Genomic DNA, 17966 nt, shown 5'->3' on the forward strand with positions numbered 1-17966 from the left:
TGCACCAGGTTTGGGACCTACCCTTGCTGCGGCTCTGCTTTTAAAGTGTATTAGGAGTCGGGTGGGCAGGTAGCCTGGCTCAGTTCTGGCTCACACTGTGTCTGGGAGTCCAGACCACCTCCCCCCACTCCCAGACAGGGGCTGCTGCTACCCCGCACTGCTGCCTCTCTATCTGAGGCAACAGTGCAGGGCAGCAGGCAGCTGGTCTGCGAGGGGAGCTGTTTTTTAAACTGGCTCCTCTTGTGGACCAGCTCTTACCTGGTATCGCATATGGCTGCCTGCAATATAGAGTGGCAGGGGGCTCCTTGGTAGAGAGGCTGGAGTGCACTGGCTGCCAGCCCTATCCCTGGGGGCTGTAGAATGGATGAGTAACCAATAAGAATTCATGAGATTAAATGATTATTTAATTAACTGATATTTAACATCCCTAAACCCTACCATTCAAAGTGGTTCATAAGGTATTGCCTTTCTTTTTCAGAATCTGTGCCCTAGCAACTCCACATGGGGAAGCCATGAAAATTGAGACAAAATTAAAACCACATTAACAAGCCCAAGCTACCATAAGGATGTCATCTGGTAGTCAAGGGAAACATGCTGTATAAAGTACCTTTTCCATATCTCTACCTCCTGCTATCCTGGTACAGCTGCTCCCAACCCCACAGATTCTCCAACTGCACCTGTAGGATCTCAGGAAGAAGCTTGTGGGGATTATGTTACAGAAGCACTGTTCACCCCAATCTTGACAGGTTGTGTGTCTGTCCCATCCCATACCTATCAACCTCAACGTGGTAGAGCCATGTGGAGAAAGGAAATCATGTTTCAAAAATATTAAAATTGTCCATGAAATATGATTTCATTCCTGTTTGGAAGAAACTCCCCACATTTTGGAATTCTTATTGAAAGAGAAGCCCTAGTTCTGGGGCAATCTGTATGTCAGGGCTTCCCCAGACCTGAGGAACCTGGTAGCCCTAGGGTCTCTAACTCTGAGGCAGTCTACCAGGCAGGTGAGCTGAAGAGAAACCAGGCAGAGTTCCAATGGAACTTTTATCAACATGGAATTATCTTCATAAAATGTTTCAATGAACTGGCGAATTCTAATGGGGGGAAAACATCTCTCGTTAGAATTTTTCTGAACCAGCTGTATTTGAAAGCTACAACATTTCAAGATTTTATGTAAATGAGCCCATGCTCAAATTTACATCTTTGGTTAATACATATTGCCATATTTACAAAAATGATAGCAGATGTTCTAATTATTACAATTTCTACCTGACAAGGTGAAAGCATGAACTAAGCTTTTTAGAAACAAGGGAGTTGCTGTGTGCCCAAGGAGCCTTGTCATTGCCCTGGGCTGATGTCCAGGTAACTTGAGCGGCTTCTTTGAGACTCTGGCCTAGTTCCTTCTCTTGGACTGGGTGAAGTGCTGTGGATAGGTTGCTGGATGCCTTAGGCCTGACTGCAGCTTTTTCTGAACCAGTCAGGGAATATGGCTGAGCTGTTGGCCCTTAGCTGTGTCCCCTTCTCGGATAGCTCTCTACTGCTTGCTCCCTGGCTGATAGGAGGGATTCTGACTGTGGTTGCCCCATGGGAGCACACTGAGCCCTATGACAGCCAGGCTGCACTACTGGCTCCCCAGTCACAGGGCTCCTCTGCCACTCTGCATCTTCCCCTGTCTGTGCTTCTCCCCCTCCCACCCTCTTTCCCTGATCCTGAGCGCCACCCGGGTAGAAGAAGCGTAGACGCTGGTACACTCATGTGGGGCTGAGTAGGGAACTCAGCTGCTTCTGAATCCCAGCCTGCAGTACCAACTGCTGGATCTGGAGCCCAAACTGCGCTTTGTTCAGAGTTACAAACATTTCAGCATCACAGACAACCTCTATACCTGAGGTATTGGTAACTCTGAGATTCAACTGTATTTGCACTTGCTATGGAGCGAGGTGTTTGGCTTTATTTGTGCTTGGTTTCTATAACTGCTGACACAGAAATTATTCTATGCAAGGTTAAGTCTGCCTACTTATGCCTTGAATGCTATTGGCTTTGCATCCTAGAAAGGGTCTATATTTCAGCAAGTTATCATCTTCTACTGAAGAAAAAAAATGTTATGAAAATGTTTGTAATAAATCTTATGGTGGCAGTTAAACTGTCCAGTACATTTTAAAGGATTAAGTTTTACTTGGCACACAATGCTTATAGAAAGAGTATAAGTAACAGGAGATCCCTTGAATTCTACTTGCTTATGTGTATCACACAAACTCACTCTTTTTCTTTCTTTCTTTCTTTTTCTTTCTTTCTTTCTTTCTTTCTTTTTTTTATAGGCAAAAATTGGGTCTGGAAAACTTATGGGACCAAAAGGTGTTTCCGTGGATCGTAATGGGCACATTATTGTTGTGGACAACAAAGCATGTTGTGTATTTATCTTCCAGCCAAATGGCAAAATAGTAACCAGGTTTGGTAGCCGAGGAAATGGGGACAAGCAGTTTGCAGGTACACTTGATGGTAATATGTAAATCCCCTTTTCTTGCATCTTCTGCTCACATTTGCATGATGTTTGAGCATGTTGAAGACACTAGTTATGAATTATTTTTCCTTTCCATTTAAAAATGAATGGGAACAAATCCGAAGTATGATCTTCAGCTTTCAGCAGTGGCACTGGAAAAGGTCTTTCTTGAGACTTTTTTTCTGGAAGTTGTTCAGAAATTAATCATGCTAATTTTCTTATTTGTTGCTACATTCTAGAAACTTCAGTCTTCTTAGGTTCACCTTTGAAAGACAACTCTGAGATATTACTTTTATACCTTGTTGAGTTCACATTTCACATAATATTACTCTGCAGTTAATCAGTCAGGAAGATTTAAACAATTTGTTCTTCCCCAATAACCATAACTAATTCTTATTAGCTACCTCTCTTTGCCTAGCTATGTTTCAGACTAATGACCTAGGGAAGATAGATCATAATTGATTAATACCATATAATGTCTGCACTCAACAGCTGATCATAACACTTTTACAGCACTTTATAATCTTCAAAGAACCATTAACTAAACCCATTTAGATAATAAAATACATTTTTCCCCTTTCCTGACATCTTTGAAAGTGGGCAAAGAGACTTTATTTGCAAATTTAGGTATGGATAGTCATAAGTAGAAATGGCTACTTCAGGAAAATAGCCATTATCCAGTGTGCACATTTAATTGTGAAAATTAGGCATATCCTTTTGTGCATACCTAATTTTGAGATGCTGAGTGACTTGCCTAGATCACTTCGCAAGCATTCAGTCACTTTGAATAATGTCCCCAGCCTGGTGCTCTCATAAGTGTGCAGAATGGGAGGAATACTTCCTTAAATTGTACACGGTTATAATCTGTCAAAAATTACTTCTAGTAGAAGTAGGTAGCTGAATGTGTTTTGGGTCTATTAGATCCCTTATTCTAATAGTGCTTTATGGTACATGTGTAACTGTGCATATTACTTACTGGAATTTTGGCTACAGCAATGATAATTAATTGTTCCCAAAACTTTCTGGGTATGTTGTTTTCCTTTTTCTTTTTAAAACTTGTAGGTATGAATTCCCGAGGACAGCTGAACAAGTAATCTCTAACAATGTATTTGATCAGTTTATTTTCTCTTTCTGATGCTGAAATAACAATAGCAGATCACAAGTTACTTAAATTTAGTTATTTGAATGTATGCATTGTATATATTTTCACATTTTATGAAATGATAACAAAACTGAAACTTTGTCTTGTGTTGACTGTAATTACTAAGGTAAATTTTATGGCAATGAGATCTTCTAATCCAAATACTAGTGTGTTTTGGATTTTAAAAATTGGTTTCTACCAAAACTTGGATGTGCAATTTTGATATATGGAGCTGGGTAAAAAATGCTTTTTTCTGCTAATATTTGTCCACTTAAGTGAATTTGCTTTATGGTAGTATCAGTTTTGTGTTTGTTCTAAAACTTGGTGACTCAAATATTTGTATATTTCATTTAAAAATATGCATCAGTATTTCAGAAAATCTGCTCTATCCCTGAACATTAGTATCCTTAAGTACCAATGTTAGTTAATAATCAGTGCATAAATGGGGAGGGGACAATAGGCATTACAGATAGACAACTATAACAGATGAGTGGATAGAAGACAGAGTATATGCTTGTTTAAACAAACATGCCATCTTACTGGAAAATGGAGTGGAAAAGATTCTTAATTCTAAATTGTTGCCCCGCCCCCCCAATCCATGATTAGTGATTTCTCAGATGTCAACCTTTAATTTTCTTTAGAGAATGCAATGGATTTTTGTCATTACATACGCTATTAATTAAAAAATGTTTACTTTTGAAGTCTATTTCTTATTATTTTATTTATTTTCCCTCTTCTTTATTGCAGGTCCTCACTTTGCAGCTGTAAACAGTAATAATGAAATTATTGTTACAGATTTCCATAACCATTCTGTTAAGGTACTGTCAATTAATGCCACTTTGCTATTCTGGCGGTTTGTATTAGCTTTTAGCATCATGCTTTCTAAACTAAAATTAAGACCTACTATAATATGATGAAGTTGTTGGTCCAAGGTCTTATTCACAAACTTGGCTAAGAAAGAAAGGCTTCATTAAGAACTGGGAATGCAGATATTTAACAAGGAATTTCTTAATGTAGATATTGTTTGATTTCTTGGATGGGATAATTTTTTTTCTAATGAAATAACATTTAAATGCAAGTTGTAACTGAAATATTTAAAAAAATCAAATGGAGTTCTGTTATTTTGCCCTCCTGCCAAATAATCTCTTACAGTGTATTCTATTATTTATTTTGTGAAAGACTTTTTCCCTACCTTTTGAGAGTCTCCGTAAATGTTTCCCTCACTTCTAGCTTAAAACTAGTACAACAAAGAATAGTAAAAGGAGGGCACATGTTAAATGTACATCTACACTGTCACAGATATATAGGTTTTAAAACAGGATGGACCATTTGTGACTCTCTCATCTTAACCCCTGCATAACACATAGAATTTCACTCAGTAATTCCTACATTGAGCTAGGGATGTGAACAGGTAGACCAGCATGGAGCTGGAAATAGCCAGGCTGGAACCGCCCCGTGTGCCATGTGGAGGCCACTCCAGCCCAACTGCCCCTCTGCTGCTGTCTAATCAGTTAAGTAGTTAAACTTAACATTTAATTGATTAACTAATTGAACGGCATTTTACATTGAGCGGGATTAGTAACTGGGCTTAGATATCTATATTAGCCATAAGAAGAGTCCAGGGGAGGCAGACTTGTATAATTTCTGGTGATACCTAGAATGGATCCAAGTCCCGCTGCTACTCCCTCCCTCCCTTGTAACAGGTGAAAACTCTGACTCTGGGGGTAGTGCTGAGGAATAGGGTTTTGGGAAGGGATCAGGGCAAAGGCAGAGGGTTGAGTTCACAGGTGGGAAGGGTTTCGGCTTGGGTTGCAGGCTCTGTAGTGGGGCCGAGCCAGGGATGAGGACTCCATCTCCCCTTCTCGGCACTCACCCAAGATCCAGAAGAAAGTCCACTATGAGTCACTGTGACTAGTGAGGGGGAGGCTGCCATGCACCTCCTCTTTTCCTCCTCCCGCAGATGCAGCTGTCAGCCAGTTGCTAGTGCCACTCCCTTATAGCCAGCCTGCTGTGGCAGCACCTGGCGAGGGAGAGCAGGGAGCCCAGGGCACATGTCAGGTAAGACAATCAGTGGAAGTGGGCTAGCTGGCAGGGGAGGTTTCAGGGGTGGCTGGCAGGGTGGGGAAAGAGACCCAGCCCTGACATGAGTGGAGCATGGGCACCCTGATCCCGTAGAACTCGCCACCCTGGAAGAGTCCTAGTTCATAACTAATTCAAAAATCCTATGAGAAGTCACTCATAATTCTGTTGCCTCAGGTTAGTAACATACAGGGCCGGAATGATGATTATCACCCATCATTAGATAGGTGTATGATTGTGGGAGGCTGCTGAGTTTGGAAGAAGTTATTCATCTGCATAATGGTTTTTATGGAGTTCAAGCTTCATCTCCAATTTAGAATGCTTGTTTTTCCTTATGTCCTGCAAAAAGCATAAGCCAAACACACCCCATCACTCCCATTATGCTTAAAGAAATTCTCAGATGTATACAATTAAATATATTGGGTGAAATCCTGATGCCAGTGAAGTCAATGGAAGTTTTGACATTGACTTTTAATGCATCTGGGATTTCACCTATTGAGTTTCTGTTCTGCTGAACATTAAGATTTAATTATTTTGATGAACATTCACATTGTACAGCCACAAATCTTAACATTTACTTAAAATACATCACTATCTGATTATTGTTACATGAATAATAAAAGAACTGCAATTTACTCTTTTTAACTTGGTACTAAATCTCTACCTTTTTGAATTGTGACCTTTCTTTCATCTGTTTTTCTGGAATTAGAGAGGCAACAGCAACTCATGTGGTTTAGATTACAAAAGGGGGGAAAAAAACACGGCAGAGGCCATAAAAGCAGATTGCTTACATGGTTCAGCAGCAGGAGGTCTAATTTGATAAATTATACCTTCACCAGCAGGGCTTCCTGAAGTAATAGGAGTGACTGCAGAGAGCTTCAGAAACTAGGAGCAGCTTACAAGACACAAAAGCCAGTCAAAAGAGAAGTAACAAATATGGCAGCTTAGTGAATTTAAAATATTCACATTGCCTTCCTAGTTAATGAGTTCCCATTAGGCCCTGATGTGATATAGTGGGTAACAATATTATGTGTTCTACCTTGATGGTATATAATTGTCAACATGTTGGAAAATTCTGTGCATTCTAGTGATATTTAAATTAATTTAGGCTTAAAGGATTAGAGAAAAGCAGTGAGCAAACCCCTAAAATTCACCTAAAATCTTCCACCAGACACCTATCTGCCAATTTAAATGAAAAATTATCCCTTGACAGTAATTGCCCCTTATATCCCCCATGGAGCTCTGTTTTCTTTTTTCTCTCCTCCACAGCACTTAATGTGACCCTGGCTATGGCCTCTGTATGATCTCCCTGTTCCTCACCAGAAATAGATAAACAAATATCTCTGTCCTCTTTTCTCTTGCCATCAATTGATTTCTTGCCCTCCGTCTTTTTTTTTTTTTTTTTTTTAAATCTCGGGATGCAACCTTATGTTAATTCATTTCCGTCACCCAGGAATTGTTTTCTCTCTCCTTCCACTCTCCAGGTCTTCTACAACCATACGTCTTCTCTTGCCTCCTATCCATTGAGAAAAGTCTTTTGTCCAACCTTTTCTTCCATTCTTCTCTGTCATCTTTTCTTTTCTGGCTAGTTCTGTTGTTTGTATACATGTATAGATGTATTTATTGGTTAGTCCCCATACTAGCTAAATATCTCATTTGCTTGCTAGGTTATTGTGATTCCCCAGCCACAAAACAGAGCTGAAGCGGTTCTATCCCTTGATGTGATGAGGAGACATCCTTTAGGCAGAGTTGAATGAGACTGAAGAGAGATTATTATTTTTCATAGTTTGCAACTGTCCCAGTTTGTCAGGGACCATTCTGGGAAATGATAGTCCCAATCTGAGACCCAGGCAGTTGGAAAAAGCCATAGAGTAATGAAACAGTATGCACATCATCTTAGTCAGCAGAGGGTGCAGCACACTTTATCCTCCGTGGTGAGCCAACTCGGATAGCTGGTATGGATGAAGGCTATGCAAAACAATGTCCCGTTTCACCCACCACTCTTTTGCATCAGTTGAATGTGGTGTACTCTTGCACCTCATTAGTGCCTAGTGCAGGATCCATGTGCCCTCCCCTTGAATACTTATGGCAGTTCAGACCTAAAGTGAAAAGAGGAGGTATATCAGTAGATGGGGAAAGCCAACTCTCTCTTCTTGCATGTATTTCCACATTTCAAAAAGATGCGAGTGGAGGATGGTCCTCTCTTTAACACATTTTCTAATATTTAAAAAGGGATTTTGTTCATATTGGATTCTAGAGACGAGGGTATTCTTATTTTAATAAACTGGTTAGTCAGAGTGTAGAGAATTTCAGGTGCTGGCGGTGAATCCAACAATAATTTCATTCTTGACAGACTTTCCCTTCTCCTTTACACCCCAAAACTGAAATGTTAACAATGTCAGCATCTGAACACAATGAAATGTAGATATAATACAATACACTGGCTATTTAAATTATTACAGATACACACAAACATCTGAGAGTATGGGATGTATACTAGTGCCTTTTTGGTAAGCTTAATATAACACTTCTGAGGGCAAAACTCTCCCAGAAAATAAAAAGAGCACTCTAATTCCCTACACCAGAGAGTACAGAAAAGACACGTTTTTCAAGTAGGGTAGAGAGTATTGTGTGCTTTTTAATACCCGGTTTTGTACTTTACTTACAAATTATTCTCAGGTCAATCCAGTGGCAATGAAATGGACAAACAAAACTGCTCAGGCCAGCTAGAGGTTAAAATAATATTTTACCTAATGCCTTGTTTTAAACTTCATGTAGGTATATAACCAGGAAGGAGAATTCATGCTGAAGTTTGGATCTAATGGAGAAGGCAATGGACAGTTTAATGCTCCAACAGGAGTAGCTGTAGATTCTAATGGAAATATTATTGTAGCAGATTGGGGAAACAGTCGAATACAGGTAAACAACAAGTAATTTTTTAAACTTATAGTGCTTTTGAAAGGTATTGGATTGACAGCCTCGGCCACTGAAACCCTCTTTTCCCCCACAAAAATAGGCACAAGCTTCAATAGGCCTCAATGCTGACCTGCAGGACCACTTTTAGAAGTAGTAGGATAGATAAACTCCATGCTCTTTCAGTCCTTACAGTGTTTAAAGCTGATGGATTCCTTGTGGTAAAGACACCTATTCTATAAAGTGAGCAAATACCACCAGTGGACATTACATATATCACACACGTCCACCAGGAGTCTGCAGGTTTCTGGCTGTCTCCTAATAGGAATAAATATGCCAGCCCTACCCCTTTGGTATTTTACACTAATATTGGTATGCTATTTGTCTCAGCATCGAGACACAGATACACTGCAGTGTTCAGGGTAGGGAAACTGAACAGTGAAATTGCTGAATGGTATTGGTATTGGTGCTTTCTGGCTACCACACAGCTTTTTAAAATTTCAGAAGAAATATTGGGATGCCAGATATTTGTTTTGCTGAGAAGCACTTCTAGTTCTGCCTTCACTTTACTCTTTTCCTGAACAAAACAGGGCAGGAAAGAAGGAGTGAATATTCTCAGCTGGCTTCTCTGTAGAGAACAAAAAGAATGAAGTGAAGCTTTTCAGGCTTTGAAGGAGCTACAGCTTGAAGATGTGAGCTGGCCAGACTCCTTCTTTTCCTTCAACAATACCAGCTCATGTCCCCTAAGATTCTCTCTTCCTCATAGCTGGACCTCTCCTATTGTTTTAATTTGTCATCTTGGAGAAAGGCATTGTAGCCTTCTAGTCTGTCTCTGGTTAGGCTATCTTGTGGACTTCTGGCAGACTCATTTCCCTCATCTTGTTGTAATTTGGGAGCCTGTTCTTCCTAATCCGCCTCCTTGGCAATGAGTAGATTGGTTGCTCCTACTTTTCTGCAAGAGCAGAATGAAAAACCTATTCTGCTGCTGCTACCACTGGTGCATACTGGACCTTTAACATTAAGGCTGAGAGAGTCTGCAGTGATCATACAAATCAGTTGAAGTCAAATGAGAAATTGTGTACAACTACTGCACATAAGAGGTTTATACAGTACAGTGCAGACAATACTAGTGAATAGTCACTGTAACTGAAGACAGAAGATATACTTTAACACGGGGGGGAAAAAAGAGACAAATCCCCAGTAGTTTATCATTGTATTTTTTTAACATATTGAGAAAATGCAGTTGGCTGCTGCATTTATAATGAAAGTTGTACTGCTTGGTTTCAAGTGCAAATCATGGTCCTTTCTCATTAACACAATCCTTTGCCAGAGTGTACTGAACAAGCAACAAAATGACGGATCAGCAGAGATGCTTCAGCTGAAGTTCACTTGATCTAAAAAAGAGGAAGGCTGTGGCAGGAAATTCTATGTGAAGGGCCCTCAACTTTGTCCCTGCTTTTGCTGCACCTGAGGACCTAACTACTATGATTTGGGAGACACATGCTGAAGGCTGTAACTTTTGGGGAAGGAGGGTGGATAGTGGTGGTTTGATTAATTAGAGATGGTTATTTTTAGAGTGAGGAACAGCTGTTTTATTTTTAATTTGGGTATATGTTTATTTTGGGGGCAAAGCTACCTATAGTATTAGCCCTTTCTAATTATTAAAATAAAAATGAATATTTTTAAATGTGAATTTTTGTATTTTGAGAATAGGAATTCAAGTTCTGCTCCCATATACATATCCCGTATAAATCTAGGGTTCTTTAAATATATAGAAATATTTCAGATTTACATTCATCCAGCTGAGACCATAATTTGGCCCATTATTTTTATCCCTATTAATAAATATAACATTACATATGTGTTTTCTCTCCTTAAAGGTTTTTGATGGAAGTGGATCATTTTTATCCTACATTAATACATCTGCTGACCCGCTTTATGGTCCCCAAGGTCTGGCGCTAACTTCAGATGGCCATGTTGTAGTTGCAGACTCTGGAAATCACTGCTTCAAGGTCTATCGATACTTACAGTAACAGTGGGCTTTAGATCTGCCTGGCCCTTAACAAACGACTGATCCTAGAGATCCTTAATCAATCTTTCTGTGCAGGATGTGTACTTTTATTTTTTAATGCTGAAAGAGTCGCCAGTGGACTTTTCATGTTTATTTCCAAACTTACCTTGTTTACATAGGACTTGCACCTCTTATGTTCTTCACTGAATTTATTGTTGTAAGGATAAATAAAACCTTTTGCTGAATTCATCACGACAATGAAATATTAAACATGTGAACTGCAGCTTGTGGAACAGGAATTTAAATAATTGACTAACTTTGCAAATAAAAATAAAATGAAAATATCTAAAGTATTTGACGGGGTTTATTTAACCTGTGAAAAGATAACGCCCGTTCAGAACTTCCAAATTTAAAAGTATCATTGTTATCCATTATTTAACTGGGAGTTTTTTTAACTGGTGAAGACTGGAAGTCTTTTTAAAATCTTATTATCATGGTAGGTACTGCACATGTAACATTCTTCAGTCTTAGTAACTATAACAAATAGGTTCTTTTAGTAAGATACAAGGTTGTGCAAAATCTTTCCAACTCTATTTGCCAGGCTTAACACAGCTCAACTTTTAGTACTATACAAATCAGTGCAAATTCTATATGCTTTGTGAGATTAATGAAGGATTGTTTCATGTGCTTGTTTCCAACCCCTCTTACTGCTCAGTGTGTAGTAAGGACTTTCTAGAGACCTGAAATTCCTACTTCTGTGGGACAAACTATACTGTAATGATACATTAGTTACTGATGATTTTCTGTAGAATGACGGACCCATTAACACCAAACTAAGTCATTAGAATCAGGGTCATGTTGGTCACTCTTCCATACATATTCTTTGCCATACTTTTTAAAGGCAATTTGATGTATGAATCAACATATCACACAGGACAGAAAGCCACACAGGTACCCCTTTGGAGGACCTACACTGTACAACCAAAGGAACTGTGGTTAACAAATGTATAGTGGAAAGCAAGGGTTATGAAAGCTATTTAATGCAAGAAAAGAACATTACAAATAATAATGAATTGAAGCAATTTCTGAAGACCTTAGTCGATGTGATGTTATTCTGAAGACAAAATAAGGACTGCAGAGTATGTGTGAATGTGTATATGTTTGACATGAGAATAAAGAAAGTGTCTGTAATTTGGGCAAGCCCTTTGAGTATGGCTGTACTCTGAAAAGGAGTTTCCCTCTCCCTGACTTAATCCCTGGTAGTCTTCTGAAAACCCAATTTAATTTAAAATGCTTCAGTGGACTCACAAAAGTTGGCTCTGTTTTAAGTATTTTCTCATGCATAATGTAGATCTGCCCATTTTAGGAAGCACTAGCTTTATTAGAAATTGTAAAAACAAGAATCAAAAGATGCGTTGATGCTGTTCAGGAATACAGGGTCATGCCCCCTCTCAACGTTGTGCAGAGAGGCTGTGGTCGGTATGGTGCCAATGCCTGAAATAATCTTGGAGCAGTATTTTTTCTTTATTTAGAAATCTTAATGTTTTATTTTTTTAAAGAGGAAAATGGATGGGGAACCATCTTCAGTATGTCTTCAAAATTTAGGTTGATTTTTGTGAAATTACTTGTATCAGCTTGTTTCAGGTTAAATCTGTTTCAGCTCTTTTTAAGAAACGTGCTTAACATCAGTTTTCTGTAATGAAGCAGAACTTGAAATTCACGAGAATGTAGTGCAGTCTATTTTTTTAAATTAAGTTATATTTCGGGGAGGACGGGGACAGAGTTCCCCTACTCTTGCTTATTTTTTTGCACATACAGCCCAATCTTTCAAACCCTTGCACACAAGATTAGTCTCATGATTAAAGTAGGAGGACTGGCTTGTCTAAGGGCTACAGAGTTGGACTATAAAATGTAGCTGGAAATTTGGTAATAACACTTTCTAGTTTTTAAAAACCAAGGCAAGTATTAGCAAGTGAGGAAGGTATTTTGTGTTTGAACTTAGTTTGTCCGAAAATTCTGCAGGGAGGATAGATGCCATCCAGTATATCACTATAAATTATCCTCTTACTCCCAAGTACAATTGTAATTTTTTTTGTTTTTTAGTAACTATCCTTTTAATCAATACTCTGACACACACAATCAGTCTGGAGCACTTGGAAACTACTAATACAATAAAAACATTTCAATTGCATTTACTAACCAAGAAAAAAAATCCACCCTTTTTTCTTTTTTTTTTAAATTCAAGGGTATGAATAAAATTATATATAATCTATTGCGATGGGTTATTTTAAAGGACAGTATCAATTTGATCCCAAATTTAGATTTTTGTAACAAATATTTTAAAGCTTAAGATGAATGGAGGTGTTTCTGTGGTGGGGGGAAGAGAAGAAGGAAAGAAAAGAAATTAGTACAGGACAAATCCTCCACTGACAGAAATTCTTGGTCTCACAGATATCAATCTCTAAATGATCTCTTGAAAAATTTTGTAAAACACATACTCAAGATGATACATGTCATGTATGTGTACATGTACATTGTTTCTATAAAATTTTCAGAAAATTTGCTTTTATAGTTTGTTTTTGAAACCTTATTACCTAAAACACTTGGATTAAAGATCCCCAAACCACCTGTAATCATGGCAGAAATTTGGTAATATTTTTGTGCTGGCAGATTTTTCTCTTCCAATTAAATAACTGCCAGAATTGCACTACTCAATCTACTGAGTTATTAGCTTATATTAAAGGTTCTAAGTAGAAAACACCTCCTGTATGCCATGTTTCCCCTTACTGTTCCACTGACTTCAGTGGCTTATAGGAGACTGGTCACACAGCAGGAGTGGTGGAGGTATGAGTTCTGTTTAAACTATGGAAGTAATGTCAAAAGGTTTTCTGGGAGTTACGTTCTCTGCAGTATTTTTGGACAAATTATCAGACTATATGTATTAAATTTTTGAAGTGGAAGAAAAGTGGCTGTTCAGTTAAATTTTGAACACATGTAAATGCATTTTTACATAGTCTAAAGTTTCAGCAGTGTAACTGAAAATAAAAATGAAGATGGCTTGAGGCAAAATTGTCTGATGCTGTTGGAGACTTATTAATTAGTAAATGCTGGTATGTCCTGTAAAAGTTACAGGGCTTTCAACTTTATAATTGTTAATTTTTTTTATAACTAAGGATCTAGTGTTGCCATAATGAAAACTATAAGTGCCGAATAAGTTATGATGTTATAAGGAAATAATTTTTGTTTATGGATGACAACAAGTTATGAAGTCAGAACTTTCATGATGAAATGTGAGCAGTGATTGTTTGGTCTGTTTGTGGAAACTGTATGAAAGATATTTGTAGTTAGAGTAGGATAATCCTAAATCCTGATGTTTCTGATGAATGTACAGCACTTCAGTTAATGTTTGTGAGCAACACAGCCTTAACCCTGATGCTTTTGCTTTATGATATTGACATGGGAATGTTCCATACTTTACATAGCGTATTGCAATATCCCTGTGCTAAAAATAGGTATCATTAATACATTGTCCTTTCCAGTCCTAAAAGTAAATATACATTTTTAAGTTTTGTACATTCCATTTTTGTAAGTCAATTTCATACGTTTTGTGTATAGAACATATAAAGTCTTGCATTCTCAAACTGATACTGAAATATTCTAGTCATTTGTTCTTTCTTTTTTTTCCTTGGAGGACAAAATACAAACTGTCTGCTTAAGATTGAGGATGAAAGATGTGCATCAAAAAGTGTTTGTATGTGTGTAGTTTTAGCTTCATGTGTGCCATGCTATTGTTGATGCTTTAGCCTACAATAAAAACTTAAAATTTACTCCTTCTTGGAAACATGGGGAAAAAAGTCAAATGTTGTATCCTTACCACGCACAAAAATTTCAAATAATAAAGCTTGTTTCCTCAACTATTTTCGGAGTTGGACTTTTCAGCGTATCATGTTCATTGTTCTCACAGATATCCCTAATTTGCTGAAAAAAAGGGCAATTGTTTTAAACAGAAAACCTCTTGCTACAGGTCACTTGGCAGGAAAACTGTTTGATATGTGTTTGACCCTTATCGCATACACACACAAGAAGGAGAGAAGGGTTTTTTTGGGGGGGCGGGGTGGGGGGAAGGGGCGGATTTTCTCGTGTCTTCTGTTTTTGAGTGTTTTTATTTATTAGCGGGAATATGATTAAGAACTGTAGAGTTTCTTCACTTAAATCTTTGAAGTATGGTACCTATTGAGCTATGATAGAGTCTTTTAAGATCCATACTACCACTTGTTCTGTAAGCTCTGTTAAAGTGTCTACTGCAGCCAACATCTTAGAAAAATAACAATACTAGTAAGGCATAAGGTTTGGTGTAAAGGAGCGGTCCAGACTCCCTCCCTATGGTAACAGCTTATTGGCCTGTGTTACCTTTCTCTTTTGATAATATTTGGCAATTTCACCATGACTATGAAGAATTCCCAAAGGTTGGATCCTGTGAAAAGACTGTTTCACCAAACTACTCACTTAACAAATAGCATGGATGGCTTGGAAATAGTTGGGTTGCACAGGCTTATGAGAAGTCAGGGCTAGTGTGTGGTTAGCAGGACAATCAAAAATGCAGAGCACCTCAAAGAACAAGCAGCCACCCCATTTATTTTCTCTTGGGCCAGTCCTAAGTAGGCATCTTTTCCCCCTTTCTTTAGTGCACATCTCAGAATATGTCAGCAGCCATATTTCACGGACTCCAGTTTTTCTTCCTAATGCAAAATGTAGTAGTGTAATGAATTAGTAAGGCTTTGTCCTACTTCATCAAGCCTCGCATTAACATATGGCTGTGAGGGACAGCACAACGATGAACTTGACAGAGCACTCAATCTGCTTTGAAGTTTGGCTGTACACAATCCATTTTATATGGCTGCCAGCTAGAATGAAATACAATGAAACAGAGCAGTATTGACTGGAATTTCAGAAGCACTTGCTACTCCCATAGAGGTGGGGGAGGGGGGGAGGAGAAGAGAGAACGTGAAAAGGAAAAGAGAAGAGAACACAGAACTCTTGGGAGAAAGGAAGGTGGAATTAGGTTGTGTTTTGAATGGGGTCTGGTTTCTTTGAACGTTCGTATTTAGAAATGCTAATGGAAAAATCATTGCCTAAATGACACAGTCAGTGTCCTTCAGTGCCTAACTTGGATATTTGTTATAATATATTGTTTAGTACTAATACATCATTCCATATTAACTGTTCCACTTGCTAGTCTTCTGAAAAGATGAGCAACTTTTTTCCAATACTCTGATTAGTCTTTCCATTAAAACTGAATGCCTTCTTACTCCACTAAACTGAATACTTTGAAATTATATATCTATTGATTTATTCTGTATCCCAAATTTCTCCTTCAAGGGAATTTTTACCAAATACTTTAGGGGAAAAACCAAACTGTTTTTTTTTATATTAAACAAAGGTTCAAAATGTAGCACTTACAGATATGACCTGCCAGAATTAAGATTACTTGCATTACAGTAGCAGGTAGGAGCCCTGGTCACGTGGCAGGACTCCGCTGTGTGAAATCAACAAAAAGATTAGTCCCTGTCTCAAGGAACTTACAGTCAAGGTGTTCTCCTCCTCTGTTGCCAACTTCACATAGAGGGAAATCACCAGACAAACCCTGAAAATGTGCTAGATATAGCTGCTTAAGACTCAAGAGTTAATATCACTAAACAAAATTTCCAGAGAATTTAACATATATTAAGGCTGTCAAATAATTAAAATAATTGTAATTAAGTGAGTGATGTAAAAATGTAATTAATTGCACGGTTAATAGCAGAATACCATTCATTTGCATATTGTGGATGTTTTCTACATTTTCACATTTCGATTACAACACACAATACAAAGCATATAGTGCTCACTTTATGCTCTTGTTTACAAATATTTGCTCTGAAAAAAAATAGAATTTTTCAATTCACCTAATACAAATACTGTAATTCAATCTCTTTATCATGAAAGTTTAATTTACAAATGTAGTACTAGGTACAAAAATACCCTGAATTCAAGAATAAAACAAAGTAAAACTTTAGCACTTACAAACCTAAAGTGCTTTAGCATCCACTCAGTCCTACTTCTTATTCAGCTAACCACTCAAATTTGTTTACATTTGCAGGAGCTAATGCTGCCTGCTTTTTGTTTAGTGTCACCTGAAATTGGGAACAGGCATTCACATAGTACTGTTATAAGCACTAACAGGACAAGTTGAGAGCATAGGAAAGAGAGTCTTCCTACTTTTAGTTCCTGTGCTTGACACAATAGTAGCTCCCAGCAGTTGGAGTAACTAAAAAATAAAGGGTTGCTTAGTCCTAGACTGAGCAAAATAAAGGCTATGTCTACACTGTAGCCTTCTTCCAGAAAAGCTTACGCAAATGAAGCATGGAGTGAAATATTGCCACACTTCATTTGCATAATGTGTGTGCCTAACGTAGTGAATACAAACAGAGAGAGGGTAAGTTTAGAAGATAGGATACACAAAGAACAAGTTAAAAATCACTTAGGAAAGTTAGATGTCAGCAAGTCACCAGGTCCTGATGAAATGCATCCCAGGATACTCAAGGAGCTGATAGAGGAGGTATCTGAGCCTTTAGCTATGATCTTTGAAAAATCATGGCAGACAGGGGAGATTCCAGAAGACTGGAAAAGGGCAAATATTGTGCCCATCTATAAAAAGGGGAATAAGAACAACCCAGGAAACTACAGACCAGTCAGTTTAACGTCTGTCCCAGGGAAGATAATGGAGCAGGTAATTAAGGAAATCATATGCAAACACTTGGAAGGTAATAAAGTGATAGGGAATAGCGAGCATGGGTTTGTGAAGAACAAGTCATGCCAAACTAATCTGATAGCTTTCTTTGATAGGATAACGAGCCTTGTGGATAAGGGAGAAGCGGTGGATGTCATATACCTAGACTTTAGTAAGGCATTTGATACGGTCTCACATGATATTCTTATTGATAAACTAGGCAAATATAACTTAGATAGGGCCACGATAAGGTGGGTGCATAATTGGCTGGATAACCGTAGTCAGAGAGTTGTTTAAGGGTGCTAAATCCTGCTGGAAAGGGATAACAAGTGGAGTTCCTCAAGGGACTGTTTTGGGACCCGTACTGTTCAATATCTTAATCAATGATGTAGATATTGGGATAGAGAGTACGCTTATTAAGTTTGCAGATGATACCAAACTGGGTGGGGTTGCAACTTCTTTGGAGGATAGGGACATAATTCAAAATGACCTTAGCAAGTTAGAGAAATGGTCAGAGGTAAACAGGATGAGGTTTAATAAAGAGAAATGCAAAGTG

At 38.2% G+C, this 17966-nt stretch overlaps 1 protein-coding gene across 12 annotated transcripts in view; it reads left to right on the forward strand.

The window, feature by feature from the left end:
• TRIM2 (tripartite motif containing 2) overlaps nucleotides 1-14558 on the forward strand; it is a 120948-nt gene extending 106390 nt beyond the window's left edge. For 10 of the 12 annotated variants that reach the window (XM_014574269.3, XM_014574301.3, XM_014574339.3 and 7 more), the window contains 4 exons: nucleotides 2316-2496; nucleotides 4386-4456; nucleotides 8496-8636; nucleotides 10511-14558. In XM_014574269.3, the coding sequence (XP_014429755.2) occupies nucleotides 2316-2496; nucleotides 4386-4456; nucleotides 8496-8636; nucleotides 10511-10663 (546 nt within the window). In that variant the 3' untranslated portion in view covers nucleotides 10664-14558. The other 2 variants (XM_006111561.3, XM_006111562.4) reach the window with 2 other exon arrangements.
• The last annotated feature ends 3408 nt before the right edge of the window (nucleotides 14559-17966 follow it).

The sequence above is a fragment of the Pelodiscus sinensis genome, chromosome 5 (assembly GCF_049634645.1).
Source record: "Pelodiscus sinensis isolate JC-2024 chromosome 5, ASM4963464v1, whole genome shotgun sequence".
Lineage (NCBI taxonomy): Eukaryota > Metazoa > Chordata > Testudines > Trionychidae > Pelodiscus > Pelodiscus sinensis.